This window comes from Lemur catta, chromosome 24 (assembly GCF_020740605.2).
Source record: "Lemur catta isolate mLemCat1 chromosome 24, mLemCat1.pri, whole genome shotgun sequence".
Taxonomy (NCBI): Eukaryota; Metazoa; Chordata; class Mammalia; order Primates; family Lemuridae; genus Lemur; species Lemur catta.
Window position 1 is genome coordinate 3,107,783 of NC_059151.1, and position 17,873 is coordinate 3,125,655.

General features: G+C 45.1%; 1 protein-coding gene across 6 annotated transcripts in view; it reads left to right on the forward strand.

Moving 5' to 3' along the window:
* The first annotated feature begins 4,008 nt into the window (after window positions 1-4,008).
* CDS1 (CDP-diacylglycerol synthase 1) overlaps window positions 4,009-17,873 on the forward strand; it is a 52,109-nt gene continuing 38,244 nt past the window's right edge. For 2 of the 6 annotated variants that reach the window (XM_045536700.1, XM_045536704.1), the window contains exons 1-2: window positions 4,009-4,194; window positions 16,825-16,952. In XM_045536700.1, coding sequence (XP_045392656.1) covers window positions 4,078-4,194; window positions 16,825-16,952 — 245 coding nt within the window. In that variant the 5' untranslated portion in view covers window positions 4,009-4,077. Of the gene's footprint in view, window positions 4,195-4,511; window positions 4,783-12,587; window positions 12,663-16,824; window positions 16,953-17,873 lie in introns of those variants that run through there. The other 4 variants (XM_045536701.1, XM_045536702.1, XM_045536705.1 and 1 more) reach the window with 3 other exon arrangements.

The window sequence follows — 17,873 nt, forward strand, 5'->3', positions numbered from 1 at the left end:
GTGAAACCCCATCTCTGGAAAAGAAAAGAAAAAAAAAAGCTCCATTCCCCCTCAAGTCCACTAGGCATGCCTGAAGTAAAGATAGCCAGAAATCTTTTTTGCTCATTTCCGAAACTTTGTCAATTTTTCCTGACACTGCTAGGTTAATATTCATCTATGTTCTTGGTGTTTTAAAATATTTATGAATCTTTTTTAATATTCGTCAATGATTCCATAGTTCTGAGTAATTTTTTTATTCACTCACTGTCTCGACAAGATTGCAAAGTGACACAATTATCTAAATTTGCTTTGCAAGTCAGGTAATTCAAAGCCTTGCCTTGTGAAATCTCAATGCGCCCTATTGCACCATTAATCTCTTCCTCGATCAGACTGAGAATAACTTGGCAAAACCTAATTAGAGCACATCATTTTGACATTTGTTCCCTAAACACAACAGTACCATACTCAACACTCTGCGTGGTACGTTGCTGACAAAAACACAAAACCTACTGAGGCACAGAGGGGTTTAGCTGCTTGACTAAGGCCAGTAGGTGGCAGAGCTGGGATTGGAACTCAGGCTGGCTTCAGCATTTATGCTGTTATTGTAACAGATTATCCCCTCTTAGAAGTTAACTTGTTTCCGCTGCTACTATGTATTTGCACTACATGGTGGATCAGGCAGAATTTGAAGTACAATAATGGAGGTTTCAATCCCAAATTTCTTCTGTAAACTTGTACATCTGAGCCTCAAGATTTTTTTTTCTTGTAAAATGGGAATGATAATGTTTGTCATGCCTACCATTGAGATTGTTGAATAGATCCAATGAAATAATGAATGTGGAAGCGCTTTGGAAAGTTTTACGTAAAGAATTATTACTTAACTTTGAATGGGTGCACCAGTTCGGATCTAGCTTCAGCTGTGTGTGATGCACATGTTGCTTAAAGTCAATCAAGTCACAGTTAGAAGGCAGCAGAGCTGTGGAGCTGTGACTCGACCCCAGGGTTGTTGGTGTATAAATCCCGTATTTGTAACTATGCTACCTCACTGTCTCCTCTGACGCTCGCTCACTGCAATACTTGAGAGTACATCGTTGTTTTCCTGTGCAGTTGCATTAAAAACAAGAATGTAAACGTAAATTGTTCTCCAGTGATTTTTCCACAAAACATTTCTCCGGTAGGCCTGAATTGGAAATTAGTACCTCCAGCTTACAAATAGAGCTGACAGAGGGCAACAGAGAAAGACAGGCTAAGCGACAAAAGCTGTAACATAGGTATCTAAGCAACCGGAAACCCTTGGCCCAGGAAGATTTCTTCTTTCCCCTGGCAAGCTGGGGACATTCCAGCCAGGCGCCTTTGAGCCTCTGTTGTGGGGAGCAGCTCTGATTCCCACACAGGACGGGCACGATTATCAGTCAGGGAACATTCTAAGGGCACTTGGAGAAGAGTGATAACAAGTCTTTCCACCTCATACTCTTACCACTTCAAGCAACAACTCTCACTACTTTGGGCAAAAGAGAAGGTAAAAAGAAAACATCTAACTAAAACAAAAACCACATAAATAATAAATGTTAGCACTCTCTCTCTTGCTCTCACCTCCCTAGCAAATCCCTCTCTACGAGTTAGAAATAATTCCAAAACCACTCAAGTGGAAACTCTTTAAATCAACCAAGAAGTGTTGGCCGGATGTCCCCTCTGTGATCCGGCCCATACATGATGCCCTTCAGCAGGTTATGTTCTAGCAAAATGAACAGGGCAGGCCTTGGAAACCAACACACATCAGATTTTGTGTCACGAAACAAAAATGCAATAAATGTAGAGGACATAAGTTCCCCGAAGGAAGACAAATGAAAGGTAAAAATAAATAAGAAAGAAAAAAGAAAAAGAAGAAGAAAAAAAGACAGTGGAAAAGGCTGAGAACACAGAGTTCAGTAAACCAGTTGTGGTTGAATATATTGTAATATCTCTGAAATAAAACACAGAAGTCATTTCTAGAGCCCCTTTTAATGCATATTAACATCAATCTCTTTCTCATAGAAAGTGAAAAATAAAGAAAAATGGGCATATATATAAGGCTAATATAGACTTTTTAAAATTAAGAAACCATAAACACCACATTCATGTGCTGCATAATGACGTTTTGGTCAACAGACCATATATACAACAGTGGCCTGTAAGATTATAATACCATATTGCTACTGTATCTTTTCTATGTTTAGATTTGTTTAGCTGCACAAATACTTACCACTGTGTAACAACTGCCTACAGTATTCAGTACAGTAACAGGCTGTACAGGTTTGTAGCCTAGCAGCAATAGGCTATACCCCAAAGCCTAGGTGTGCGGTAGGCTACACTATCTAGGTTTGTGTAAAGATGCTTGACAAAGGACAAAATTGTCTAACAACACATTTCTCAGTATATATCCCTCATCATTAAGTGACACATGACTGTATGTTTCCCTTGTGACGCTATTCCTCTGACATCCATTCATATCTTCACTCACTTCTTCACCAAACACTGCTGACCATACGAGTGTGGGGGTTCGCACTGGGGCAAGAGCTAGATCTGTCATTTCTGTCACTCTCCCTGTAAAGAACAAATTATGATTTCCCTACATCTTTTTGAAAATGAGGCAACCCAAACTGAACCCACAGTTTTAAAGATTTGTTGGGTGAGGCAAAATGACGTCCTTGCGTTCTGCTTTTCCACGCACCCCACTTTGACTTTTGTTTTTGCTTATTTGTTTGTAAAGTTTCCAAAAACACGTTGCTTATTTTCACTGTGTCAGTCATGACCTTGAGTAATTTATACTGTTGATTTATTTCTATGAGAATGTTCTCCTGAACGTGGTCCTGTTCGAGTGTTTGTGCCAAGGCTTGCTCTTTTTTTTTTTATTTGTCACCTTGCAGTCATGACGAGGTGACAGAGCCATGTCAAGACAACTAATCACCTCCTAACAGGATTTGGACCAGTACTAAGGCGGATCTTGTGTCCTTCCTGCTCCAGTTTTAGCAGCCCGAGGTCCACGGGTGCCCCGAGACCAGCCGGTGGCGACCGCGCCCCGCGACGTCTCGGGATCTCCCTGTCCCCTCGGGGGTCCGTCTTGTGAGACCGAACACCGGGTTTCGGGGCGGCCGCGCTCGGGTTTGGCCAACCCGCCCCGACGCCCGGCGACGCGAAGGCGCCTCCCGGGCTCCAGGTGATGACACGGGGCAGGAATGTCGCGGGGCCGAGGGGCCGGTCCTGCCAGACGAGTTTCTGCTTCTGGCCGACTCGGAAGCTGCGACACGACGCGGTGCGGCGACCCGCGGCGGCCGGGCGGTGGAGTCGTTTGCACGAGCGGTCCCGGGGCCGTCGGTGTAGACCCGCCCCGCGCCGCGTCCGCGCGTCCCCGCTTCTCCGCGCCGGGCCCCGCGCGGGTCCCGCTCCCGCCTCCCGCGTCCCCCTCCCTCCCCGCTCCCCCGCCCCTCCCCCTCCTCCCTCTGCCCCTCCTCCCCCTCCCTCCCGCCCCGCCCCCACCTTTCGCCCCGCCCCCACCTTTCGCCCCGCCCCCACCTGCGCGCGCAGGGGCGGGGCCGGTGACGTCACCACAGGGGCGGGGCCTCGGCCGCCGCAGTGCAGCGCGGAGGGGCGGGGCGGGGCGGGGCGGGGCCTGCTTAGCGAGACCGGCTGCGGGGGCAGGAGCCGGGCGCGGTGGCGGGGCGGGACCTGGCGACGCCGAGTCCGGCTCGGGGGGCGGGGCGGGGCCGGGCCGGGCGGCCACTAAAGCGGGTCACGCGTCCTCCCGCCCACCCCGCCCCTGGGCCTCCTCCCACCGGGCCTCGGCGTGGGGAAGCGCACCTGGCGACCGCGCTCCGCCGCGTCCCCGCAGCCTCGGCCCGTGCGCCCCGCGCCTGCCCGGACCCCGCGGCTGCCCCTGGGCCGGCGCCGCGCTCGCTGGGGCGGCCTCGAGCGCCCGCTCGTTGCTGCCGGTTTGGGGCGACCCGGCGCGGCGGCGGAGGCGGCCCCATGGTGCGGGAGCGCTAGCGGCCGCGGGGTGGCAGCGGTTCCGCCGGCGAGACCCGGCCCGCAGCCCCGGCTCCGGGGCGGCGCGGGAGCGAGATGCTGGAGCTGAGGCACCGCGGAGGCCGCCCGGGCCCCGGGGGAGCGGGGGCGCCGCCGCCCCGCGAGGGAGAGGCGGCCGGCGGCGACCACGAAACCGAGAGCACCAGCGACAAGGTGAGCGGGGCCGCGGGGGCCGCGCTCGCGCCCGGTCGGTCCCCGGTTTGGGCTGGGACACCCGGGAGCGAGGGTGGGGCCCGCGGGACGTCAGGTGACGGTGCGGGCTGTCACCTTGGGAGGGGGTTGCCTCTTTCCCGAGCGGGGTCCAGAACTCCGACCCCGGCGACCGTGCGTTGCCCAGGGTGACCGCGACCGCCGCCCTGGGTAGCTGGGTGTCCCCCTTGGCTGCAGTTTAGCTTCTTCCCTCCTCGGTCCCCTCCTAAGGATCCGGGACCGACTGGAATCAGGATGAAGCCTGTCACCCTGGGAGCTGCCACCTCGCGCCCCGTCTCAGGAGAAGGGACAAAGTTAGCAGGACTGAACTTAAGACGGGCTCCTTCGGTTCCAGCCTGTTACCGGATCCTGGAGGCTCCGCTTCCCTCGCCCCCCGTCGGCGTTTTCATTTCCTCTGTCCTTTCTCAGCATAATAGATTTTGGAGGTTCGAGGGTGTCATGCACGTGACACAGTTGTAATCTTCCGGCTGCGTGTGAGTGCCAGGCAGACAGTGCAGTCCTTCTGTCTGCCAGGAGATTTCATTTCACCCGGTACGTTAATTCCGGAGGATATTTCACTCTCTTGTGCATAGATTAGACTTGTTTCCCGTTTAAGAATAGTCCAGAAAAAGAGAGTTCAGGCATACTCCGTAATACAGTGGTGCAAGAAAGAACTTCAGAAGGAATTTAGTTGTATTTATCACCTTACGGACTGGATGGTTTAGGAAATTGGGCCGGAGAATAGATGTGTTTTCTAAAACTTTTTGTTCATAAAATTCCATTTTATTTGAGAAGCCCAAAACACTTCACCTGTTTCTAGAGGCATTCTTTTTTTTGGAAGCAGGTGTTGCAGTTTGACTTACACAAGTGAAGTGAATTGCCCAAGGTCAAGTCGGTGCCTTTTGAAACTAGAACCTAAGTTTCCTGATTCCCTTTCTTCTGATTTATACCATTGCCCAGACTCACTGGCAGTTTTGATTTGCGGAAGGTTCCACCTGAAAGTTAAAGCTGATGAACTTTACCTGTAACCCAAGTTACAAAGCCCTAATAGGAATATGTCACCTGCTAGCCTTAAATAATGAACTTCACAGTGATCTCGGGACAGGAACTTTAGAATCAATGGGGTAACACTTTTTCCCCTTACCCTTTTAGCAGGTGGAATACAATGAGTCTCTGATAGAACACATGTGTCAAGGAGTTACACAAATTATAACAATTTCCAGCTGCTGAAGGTTGACGTTACAAAGCTAGAAACAGCGGGCTGAGAATAGTCTTTGTGAAAACTGCCTTGGAAACTAGACCAAAAATAGAATTAATTAGATTGGGATTTGTTTTGTTTTGAGCACTGGTATAGTTTGGAATCAAGGAAATACCAGCTCCTCCATGTTGACTTCCTTAACTTGACAAAGCTAACAAGCTTTTATTAAGAGGAAACATGTTTAGGGATCCATATATAAAATAACCTTTGTTTTTTTTAACACCGTCATGGATTTAAAATGAATTTAAAAACACACTACTTCTGTGGTGTGATTTGACTCAGAACTGTTGTCTCTAGCTCTCTGGGACTGGCTTTACCTCACTGCATATTTATTTATTAATGCTGTACTATATTGGTTTTCATTAATACATGTCCAGCTGTGTTTTATTTTCTGAAAGTAGATGTTGGTATATGTAACCTGTTTTGCTGAGATTGCTTAGACAAGGGTGAACATATTCACACATCGTCTAAAGTATTGCTGTACTTTTAGAGTTTATCACAAAGGACCTCTTGACTTGGCAAGCTTCGAGATGTTGAACTCTATCCTCTGTCTCTCCTTTCTTATCAGGGTGTGTATTTGAACGCACCTGTATTTCCAGGTGAAGGGCTATTTTAAAATCAGTTTGCACTTCGGAGGGTGGTTAATATTTGGTCTGTTCAAACTCTTTAAGTGCCTTCTCTGTTCAAGTTGCAGTAAAGGCAGAACTCTTGGGGAGTTAATGGAAGAGTGGAGGAGGTGTATTATATTCTGCAGTTATAATGCACTCTCATGCATTGCCATTTTGTAGTCTTTTTATAATCATTTTATTAACATGGCATTCCCAGTGTTCTGGACTGGAGACTAAATGCTGAGCGAAGGCTCTGTGCTCCAGAGAATTAGCAAGTGACAAAAGTGCTTCTTACCTGCAGGGCACTGTTCCCAGTTGTTAAATGCTGGAGTGGTACCTGAAAGATGGCAAGGACCACCCCCTCAAGGGACCCTCCAGGAGGCACATTTGAGTTAGATTTATTAGTGGTATGTACAGGGTCATTTTTAGCACAGAAGGCATAATTGGACTCTACCTGGAAATTACAGGAAAAGCTATAAATTGCGGGCCAGGGTTGAAGTGGGAATTAAAAGATTCCTGGGGACTCACCAGGTGGACAAGGGTGGGGGAAGGACATTCTAGTCAAAGGACAGGTGGGGCTTTTCTCGAGTCAGCACTCCAGGCACTGAGCTGGAGATGCAGCCGGGGAGATAAGGAGGATCCTGAGAGCTAAAGGAGGAGGGATTGCTGGAGGATATTATCGTTTGTACTTAGGAGTAAGGGCTGAGACTTAGAACACTGGATTCAGCAAAAGATCTTAGGAGAAGCCAGGTTTTAAGTGGAGAAAATTGAGAGATGAAATGTTGCTAGTTATTGTCACAAAGTGGCAGTGAAAGGAAGGGAATACAGGGTGGCAGCTAGAGAGGACAGGAGGATGAAGTGAAGATTTTTCTTTTCAAGGGAGGGGAGATAAGTATTTGTATGAAAGCCAAGTGAGTGCAGATGTTGACAAGGATGGGCGGGCCCTAGAAAAAAGAAATCAAACATGGGGTAGGAAATATCAATTATTGGGGTATGCAAGGAAGGAAAAGAGGAGTGTATGCCCCTTCTTTAAGAAGGAATGCAGGGTGGCTGTAGAAACATTTGAAAAGCAGAAGAGGGAAGATCAACGTGTTTGACTGGTGCCTTTGATTTTCTCAGTAAAGTGGTGTCAATGAGCTTTAAGGAATCTTAGAAACAACTTGATTTAACCCAATTCTTATATATATAGTTAAGAATAATAATCTTGCTCTAAATTATAATTTTTTTTTGTGCAAAGTGAGCCTAGAGCAAGAGGCAGAACCGTCCCTGCCCAGTCAGAGGCTAGGACTGTTCTGGTACATTATACCAAGTATGACTGACACCTGTTTGGAGTGTCATTTTTGGGGAATATAATATGAAATGAACAAGAGGCAACTATTGTAGAGCTATATAGAATTATCAAACTCAGTGGAACACAAATTTGTTGAGTCCCAAATTAGCATAGTTCTGAACTCAGGAGCAGTAATAGTATAATAATCAATACTTGTAGAGTAACTTAGAGTTAGTACTTTTGCATCTGACTTTATTTGCTTCTCCCAGTGACTGTCTGTAGTAGGAATAGCCTCATTTAATAGCTGAGAAGAAAGGCAATGGGCATGACTTAGGCCAGGTGAATGCCAGAGGTCAAGGATGTGTAAGGAATTAGAGAGTGAGCTAGGCTGGGACTTAAGCGACTCACAGCGGTGTAGGGTGGCCAGGGAAGTGGGATGGGGAGGCTCCGATGGATGGAGGAGGGTGAGCATTGAGAGGGAAAGCTGGGAGCTGACTCATGTAGAGGCCAAGCGAAAACTTCCCCTTCACCCACCGAAGGTTCGCTGAAAAGTCAGCTGACAAGAGGAAGCTTGAGAGGGTCAATGGCATACAACTTTGTTAACGTGCGTGGGAGGGGGACCCCCCCCAAGGGGGTACGGAAGCTTATATGCCCCCTTGAGGTTACGGAAAGAACGGGGGTTCTGAGCATGGCCGGAGCCACGTTATGGTGGCACATCTGGTCGTAGTGGCAAGATGTGTTATGGGAGGCGAGAGGAGGGGGGCTGGCTCACATAGGTGGTCTTGACACGGAGGTGAAACCGCGCAGGTAGGAACCCTCCGAGAACAGGTGGGGAATGTTTCTTGCAGACCTTCAAAGGTGTCAGCGTCTCCGTTAACCTTCCCTAAATCTGGACGAGAGAAGGCAAGCCTGGCGTCAGCAGTGCAGATTCCCTGCGGATGCAAGTCTCCTCCGTAGATGACGGCTTTGCAGGGCCACTTTTGTTGGCAGGGGCTCTGAACAGCCATCTCAAAGTATGTCAGAGAAGTGTACTGGAGTGAGCGATTTTTATCACCTTCACTTACGGGACCAAGAAGTGGGAGAGTCGAGGATGCACCTTGCAGCTGTGGCCGGTAAAGGGGAGCCCACGTGGAATAATAATGTGCTCTCAGATGGGGTCCCCGATGTGCTCGTGCGTGGGCCTGCTGCTTAGAGATCTTGGTTGTGAAGTTGAGGGGTAACCAGTCCAGAAATCGGTTAATGTCTGTCCTTCCCCATGTGAGATGTGTGTAGTTTCTTTCATAAATACGCTAATATTTTAAGAATAAACTCTTAATTTTGGAATAGCTTGAATTTAAGAAAAGTTAATAGCATTTCCATGTACCCTTCATTTGGTTTCCCCTAATGTTCACATGTTATGCGACCTTGGTACATTTGTCAAAACTCAGGAAATTAACATAGGTATGATATTATTAACTAGACTGCAAACTTCGTTCAGATTTCACTAGTTGTTTCCCTGTCCAGTTACGGCTCCGGGGTCCAATCGAGGATCCAACACTGCATTTTCTCTACTTCTTAACTAAACCGTGTTTTGTTTTTGTAAATTGTGTCGTCTTTTTGGCACGCTATGATGTCACCTATAAGTGCAATGAACGTTTTCTATAATTTTTCATCTAGTTCTAGGCCATTAATAAAATATTAATATTAACAAAATATTAATAATGTTTAGATCTGGGTTTTCAGAATGCCATTTATGCTGATAGTCCCTAATTGTTGATCAATCGTTAGTGTTGCAACCTAAATAATTTTCGTGATTCAGCTCTTCATCATTTGCAGCGCATTCATTTTATTTAATAACTTTTTTTTTGGATGTTGACTTCCCAGATGTCACCAGCCCAACCAGGTGACAGGGCAGAGCTGAGAGTATGGCTTTCTGCAGTGAGGGAGGACACATCCTCAGTGGCTTGGAGTAGTGTCCGAGGGGGAAAGGCAAGGTGTGATTTAATAGAGGACTGGAAGTTTGGTTCAGTGTGGGGACTTGCTTAGGATTGGGTAAGGGTCACAACATGTGAATAGCAGTTTGGGGTCAGTGGAAATAGCCATGCAAAGATTTTTGAGGCAAGAGGTTCAAAGAATCTTTGGACTAAACTGTCCAAAATTCCTTTTGAAGAGTTGTTGTGTCTTTTAGAAGTTCTTGTGAAGAACAGTGAATTCTTACTCTGGTTGTGTCGCTATAAAGGGATACCTAAGACTGGGTAATTTGTAAGGAAAAGAGGTTTATCTGTCTCACAGTTCTGCGGACTGTACAAGAAGCACAGTGGCAGCTTCTGCTTCTCGTGAGAGCTTCGGGGAGCTTCCACTCATGGGGAAAGCAAAGGGGAGCTGGCGTGTGCTGAAGCCATGGGGTGAGAGTGGAAGGAAGACAGAAAAAGAGGGAGAGGTGCCAGGCTCTTCTCAACAGCCAGTTCTCCTGAGCCCACTCCTGCCAGAAAGGCCCCAGCTCTTCACCAGGCATCCTGCCCCTGTGACCCAGACCCCTCCCACCAGGCCCCACCTCCAACACCGGGGGTCGGATTTCAGCAGGAGCCTTCATGGGGCCAAACAGACCAGATCTAAACGTTGGCAAACTCCTAGCAAGAGTCTCCAGGAATAGCAAAGTTAGACTAACGAAACAGTTGCATTCTGAAGTCATGTTGATGTAGACAGTAAGCTACATGGGGGTAAGGGGAAGTGGTTTGTCATTTTAAAGTATGTTTCATACTAGGGATTTCTAAAGAATACTGTTACCACATTAATTAGTGTTACCACATTAATTTTCACTTACTGTTTATGATCTTGACTTTGAACAATTCATATTCTTACTGTTGAGAAGTTTTACGGTAGGATGTCAGCAAGTACATTAAGCTTTGGACGTGAACCACAGTGGGTTTTTTGATGCCGTCTCCCTCAAGAAAGAAGCTGAGGCACAAAATAGAATTTAAAGAGTTTGCTTGAGCCAGAGGGAGGACAGCTGGCTGGAACATACTTGCAAGGTGCCTTGGGGAGTGCTGCATTTGGCCTTTGTCACCAGCAGGTTTTTAAAGGCAAAGGGAACAAGGAGTGGGCAGATACAGTACGTTGTTGAACTGTAGGGTGTGACCTACTGCGTCCAGCGTGTGGCATGTTGTGGCTACCTGGTGTCAGCCTGCAGTCCACAGAGGAGGTGGCTTCCAGAGGTATTTAGCTCAAGGGGAGAGTGACACCTGACTGCGGTCCCATTTTAGACGCTTCTCTGGGCCTGACAATAAAGGGGCTCATAGGCTTCAGATAAAAAAATGTCTTTTCTTGGTTAATGCAAACAATGTTTAGTCATAAATGTTCTGGGGAAAAGTGGGACAATTTAAAGTAGTCCTCTGGAAAGTTATAAAGAAAAATTATTATGCACACATTTAGTATGGTTATGTGTTTGCATATATGCATTTTTGTAAAACAGACTTTCACATGTTTTTTTCACGGATGCCACAGATAAATACGGGGGCTTGGTGTGTTTGTTTCCCTTTAACTATTTTGTGTTTGGGGGTGTCTCTTCTAAAAATACAGATTTGAATTCAGTATAAGGAAAATAGGTCATTTAGGAAATTAAGAGCATATTTCCTGAGGCTTGGTTTCGTTCTTTGCATTCAGTAAATGCTCGTCGGGTGCCGATTATAAGCGAAATACTACTTGGCTGGTCACCTTTTTTTGTGGCTCTTTATACTCTTTGGGAAAAAGAGGTAGTACCAGGATTTGTTTGTTATTCAACAACTAATTGTAGAATAGACTAATATCTTGAATGGTGGCCTTTGACTGCATGGAATAATGGTAACAAAGTAATTTATTATTGTGAAATAATTTACAACTTGCAAAATGCTAGCTTATACTTAATAGCAATTTGAATCTCTTAGTAATTGTGAGGACCAGGGAGATCATCTTAGTTTACACCTGAGAGAATTAAAATTTGACAACCTTAAATGCCCTGCTCACGATCACACAGTATTTACAGCTGGGGTGTACCCTAAATTTTCTGACTACAAAATTTAAAGGCTAACTTAGGTCTGTGGCCCTAAATTTATGAAATCAATTAAAACATTTGCTTAAGAAATGTTTTACTCTGTTATCACTCTGTGTGATTTTGGACTAATTTTTCCCTTCTGAATCTGTGAAATGTTGGCATCAGACTAGAAACTTTTAGCTGAAAACCTGTAATTCCATAATTTTGGGCACCTGGATTTAAAAACAAACAAATGTTTTGAGTCTTTCCTTGCTTCCTTGATGATTGATTAGGAGAAGAAATCATTAGCTTTTATTTCATTTTATAGCTGTTTACATTTTGATTTATTTGGTTGGGAAATGTTCCAGAACTTATTTAATGCGAATGACATCACATTTTTGAGGTAACTGCAGGGGTGGAGAGGAACTAATGTCATGACGACCAGTTGGTTTTTGATCGTTCCTGAGGTGTGTGCCAGGGTCACCGTCTTTCTAGATGCTTGCTTATTTTCTGATCCGCAAAGAGAGGTCAGAGTTATTTTTCATGTCTTGTCATTGAATGTTTGTTTGCTTAAGACTTTGTCAGAACTACTAAGCTTTTCAACTGTCTCTTGAAATACGACACAGAAAGGCCCAGGATGGGGAAAACAAGGGTCCAGTCCAGTGTGAAGAGCTCGCACCTATGGAAGCTTGTAGCTGCTCCTTTGCAAACTTGGCTTTCTGCAGGGAAGCCGTGTTGCTCTTCTGCTTCCTGGCCATGGCTGCAGTCCCCTTCGTTTGCTGGGACCCGTGGCCAGCTGTTGAGGAGCTTTATTAAGGCTGGCCCAGGCAGTCTGACTTCATCATCTTGCTGGCCCAGGTGGAACCAAACACCTTGGCAATTAAGGCTGGGCTCACTGCCACCTTCCTGTCCCAAGCAGGTTGTTGCCAAAACAACCGTGGAGCTGTGGGGCAGTAAATACTAAGCCCATCTGGGACTTAACATTTTGTCTCCATGTATAAAAATCCAGATCTGGGGAACGAAATTAGACTCATGTCTCTTTCAAGGTTGTGGTTTTGTTTTCTTTCCACCCACTTACTGTGCTTGTACATGGGCTGTCTCAGGGTTGAGGCTTTGAACAACTCTGTGGGACACTATTCATGTGGAGTTCAGCGTAGACAGTGTCCCTTGGAATTCTGCCCATGGCAGTCCTATTTACAATAATTTATACTGCTTGTAATAAATACGGAATTGCTACAAAAAGATGATGATACCAGGAACACCTGGGCACCTGCCAGCTAGTGACCTGGCTGGCTTATCCTCGCAGAGGTAATCGCAGCTTGAATTTCATATTTTTCATTTCCTCCTTTCTCTTGGTAAGTTTACAACACAGGTTTGTGTCCTTGAACGGTTTATTGTTTAGTGTAGAGGAGTGAAAAACGGCTTCCCTATATACCCTTCTAGGTTTTTTGGCTGGGCTACAGATTAAATTGACATAAGATAATTAACAGGAGAAAAACCATATTTAATTACATATCTACGCATGGGAGTCCCACAAAACATGATACTCAGAGAAGGGCCAGATGATTGGAGTTCATATAGTATTCTGAGCTACCGAAAGGAGTGGGGACCTGGGGCTTCTCTGGGGTGTGGCCACAGTGAGTTATGGGAGGGTAAGGGGAGGAGGGGCGTGGTGAATAAAGGTTGTCTTGTTATGCAGATAAAATCTCTCAGGTAGTAAAACCTGTCTGGGGCAGGCTTCTTCCTTATACAGACACTTTACTAATGTACATTTCCTTTGTAGATATCAATGTCTTTTACAAAAGAACAGCTTTTCAGTGATACTGCTTTGTCTGCAGTTTCTCAGAATTATAAGCTCAAAATATGCCAAAGAAGTATATTTTGGAGTGGCCCATTTGGATTTCCTACAGTCATATTTTGGGGTGGTGTGTCCTGAGCCCCAAGATTAGTTTTTAAATTTTTTCTTAGCTGTTCATTATAACTTTTTAATAATATAGAAAGTTAAAAAGTTAGCACAATGGTCACAGTGTATCCAGCACTTAAATTTAACAGTTGTGGAGATTTTGAGAATTTGCCTCATCCTGCCGTACGTGTACATTTGTCCCTCCGTAGTAGGATACTCAGAAGGAGACAGCAGTTTGCTTGCATTTCAGGTGGTGCCGGTGGAAAGCCCACCCGGAGCCAGAGATGCGGGTTTAGGGGGAGTTGTTGGCGTGACCGAGTGGGAAGGAAGCCACGGGGGTGTGTGAGATTACCCAGTCGTGGTGGGAGAACCCAAGATGGAAATTTGCGGGTCAATCATGTTTAAATTACAAGCTTGAGAAGAAGTTCCTAAGTTTTAGGTTCCTTTAAACATTTTAAATACCTTCATTTAGCATACACAATGCCACGTGGCTCTTAACTTGATCATTACAAATATTACACATACTTCCTTCTTTCCCCAATCTCCAGTCTCACTCTTGTTTTCCTTTTCAAGTCTGGCGTCTTTGTTACAGAGTCTATGCAGGAAATGCAGAAAAACAAGGGTCCCTTCCACTGATTCTGGTAGTTGAGTAACATTGCTCTGAAATGATACTATGTAGGAATTATCTTTTATTCTTTATTAGAATGAAATTGAAGAAGCCTAGTTAAATTTTAAGTTTTTATTTGATATCCTTTAGAGGCTTTAGAGAATTCCTTGCCTTGCTCAGAAACCTCTAAAGGATATAAAGTAGAGACCAGAAACTTCAGTAATGTGAATTAAAACAGGACAGCTTTGTTGAGGGTGGGGTGGGAGGGTTGTGGCATGTCACCATTATTGCCAGCTGGACTTTGAAGTGGCTTGCAGAAAACTTCAGTGTCTTGAGGAGCGCAGTTTGAATGTGAGCCCAGAGCTTTTAGTGTTTTGTAAGCAAGGAAACTGCTGCCTGAGTTGCTTTGAAGTTAAATGATCTGCCCTTTGTCACACTGCTAGTTAGGGTAGAGGTGGGGTTAGTGCTGGTAACTCGTGATTCCTCGTCTGCATTCCTCCTACGTGATTCCGTACCGTGGTGATGTTGCCTCAGAGAACACTTCATTAGCACCATCTCCACCACCACTCATGCCAGCCCGGTCCACACTCTGGGTTATTGACGGTGAAAAGAAAGTGGCAGGGGAAAAAAAAGTGATGCATTTCATCGTTCTAGATCCGTGGTCCCCAAACCACGGGCCGTGGACTGGTACCGTTCTGTAGCCTGTTAGTAATTGGGCCACACCGCAGGAGCTAAGTGGCGGGTGAGTGAGCGAAGCTTCATCTGTCTTTACAGCCATTCCCCATTGCTCACGTCACCGCATAAGCTCCGCCTCCTGAGTGATCAGGGGTGGCATTAGACTCTTACAGGAGCGGGAACCCTACTGCAAACTGCACGTGCCAGGGATCTAGGCTGCTCCTTATGAGAATCTAATGCCTGATGATCTGAGGTGGAGCTGGGGTGGTGATGCCAGTGCTGGGGAGCGGCTGCAAATACAGATTATCATTAGCAGAGAGGTTTGACTGCACGATAAATGTAATGTGCTTGGAGCATCCTGAAACCATCCCTCCCCCTAGCCCTTGGAAAAATTGTCTTCCATGAAACTGGTCCCTGGTGCCAAAAAGGTTGGGGACCGCTGTTCCCGATGTCAAAGCCCTCTGGCATGTCAGACTGACAGCAGGTACCCTGGTATTTTCTGAAGGGATGTTCTGTCTGGTTGTTCATTAGTCAACATCTCTCTATCGGAGCTGCTTCAGGGCCAGCGGACTCTCAGTGTCACAGTGGGAATTCAGCGTGTCTCTTTCATTTGTCATTTTTGGTACAGTGACATTTAATTTCATAACTGTTTAATAAAGTTATTAAACTAAAATTTTGTTTCTTTATGAAACTGAAAATCCTCCCCAAAGGCTAAAATTTTATTTGGTAAGCCACTTAATGAGGAATTAGAAGACTTAATTCAATCATTGTAACAGCTTACCGCTGATTGAATTTACTAAGTCATCGGCACTGTGTTAAATACTTCATTTTATGGATGAGGAAACAGTTATAAGGGGTGATGACATTTGCCACAGTTTTGGCACTAATAAAGGCTGAGTTTGGGTTGAGATTCTCAGTATTCCAAATTCCTAGTCGCTTTTTTCTCTAGGATTATTCCTGGCCCGTGTTGTGCTCATGGCTGCTTCTGCTTGTATTTGCTCCACCCGGGTTCGGCTCCCTTGCTCCAGTTTCTCCGTGCAACGCTCTCCTAAGGTGTCCGTGTGTTTAACGCCCTTTAGTAAAGGTTACCAGGGTGGGGTTGAGGGAATGGAGGAGAGGGGAGGACATGGGAGTAGAAACTGTTACATTACAGCAGAATGAACAATTTCAGACTGAGCGTTGTATGACATTTCTGTTCTTAAAATTGCTTTGACCGCCGTATCCCTGGAAATCTGCAGTGACCACGTTTGCCTAAAGGCCTGGAGCTCCCCCCACCCCCCCCCCCGCCCCCCCAGCATATACACCCAGCTCCCGTACATGCACTCTTAGAAGTCAGTTTGAGTTTTCAGTAACTTTTAAAAAAAAATCTCACCACCAAAGCAAATGCTTTTGATCATAGTTTACCTATTGCTGAAATAGAAATGTTTATTTGTTCTGCTTCATTGGGATTTTCTCTTAAGGATCTAATAGAAATGATGGAAGTTCATGCTTAAAAGTATTAATATATATAAAATGCTATTCATGTAAGATATTACTCTTATTATTATTATTTTTTTTTGAGACAGAGTCTTGCTCTGTTGCCCAGGCTAGAGTGCCGTGGCGTCAGCCTAGCTCACAGCAACCTCAGACTCCTGGGCTCAAGGAATCCTCCTGCCTCAGCCTCCTGAGTAGCTGGGACTACAGCCATGCACCACCATGCCCAGCTAATTTTTTTCTATATATATTTTTAGTTGTCCATATAATTTCTTTCTTTTTTTTTTTTTTTTTTTTTTTTAATAGAGCTGGGGTATTGCTTTTGCTCAGGCTGGTCTTGAACTCCTGAGCTCAAATGATCCACCTGCCCCAGCCTCCCAGAGTGGTAGGATTACAGATATTACTCTTATTATTGATGCTTTGATTGTAATCAAATCAAAAAAGGGACTGTGAGCAGCCGATGAGAATCTACATGGAATACATGGAAATAGCATCATGTTCTTCCAGTTAAGTAGCAAAACAATACATAATTCATTTTTAGGGGGTAAATTTCTGATTTTGAAAGTATATGAGGTGCTTTTGTGTCTTTGGTTTAAAGTGATCCTTTATATAGACAGATTTTAGCAAAGATAAACTTTCCTAAGAAAAGTATAACAGTGCTTGGATATTCAAGATGCGTTAATAGTTGTTTCTTTTTTTCAGATTATGTAACTGAAATTTGACACACTGAACAATAAAATAAATGCCTTGGCAAACATGTGCTTTTTTAAATGTTATTTTGCAAAGTGATGTCTCTCTTTTCTTCATTTTAGGAAACAGATATTGATGACAGATATGGAGATTTGGATTCCAGGACAGATTCTGATATTCCAGAAATTCCACCATCCTTGGATAGAACCCCCGAGATTCTCAAGAAAGCTCTATCTGGTTTATCTTCAAGGTATGATTCCACGAAGATGAATATACGTAGGTGCATAAGATAAGCTTTGAGGTTATCCTTGTGCATGTAATAAATTTGACTTTTTATAAGTTTGGGAACTATGGGAACTATTTTTGTTTTTGGAGACAGGGTCTCGCTCTGTCACCCAGGCTGGAGTGCAGTGACACAGTCATAGCTCACTGCAACCTTCAAGTCCTGGGCTTAAGTGATCCTCTTGTCTCAGCCTCCCAAGTATCTAGGACTATAGGCGTGTGCCATCACGCCTGGCTAATTTTTAAAAATTTTTTTGTAGCGACTGGATCTCACTGTATTGCTGAGGCTAGACTCCAACTCTGGCCTCAAGTGATCCTCCTACCTCAGCCTCCGAAAGTGCTGGGATTACAGGCATGAGCCTCTGTGCCTGGCGGCCATCGCATTTTTGACTCTCCACCCATTTTTAGTACAGCCTCTAAGCTTGTAGTCTCACAAGAAATTTATGAGTCTACGTAGTTTGTTAAACAGTAAAGGGAAATAAAGTTGGGTGAGTTCAATTTGACTACCTCGTGACAAACTGTGGAAGCTAGAAGAAAAGTTTATGCACTTAATGTTTTGGCATTTTATATCTTTGAGTGCAGAGATGACATGATAAAGAGGGTATTTGAAGAAGAGTAGTTAGTTGAAAGTATCTATATAGGAGAGTGGTTGAAACCAAGGAATGTCATCAGTATCTTACAAATGGATGAAAACAGCCGATATTTTTGTCGAAAGAGAATGAGGACCTGTGCTTAGAATACAGTACATATATGTTACTAGCCTTTAAACTGAATCAAAATCTCTTGTAATTTAAATGCCATCATTTGAATTAATAAAAATCAGGTAAGTCTTAAAGACAGCAACAATTTTAGATTCAGAAATCCTCATCCATGTACAGGTGCCTTCAGA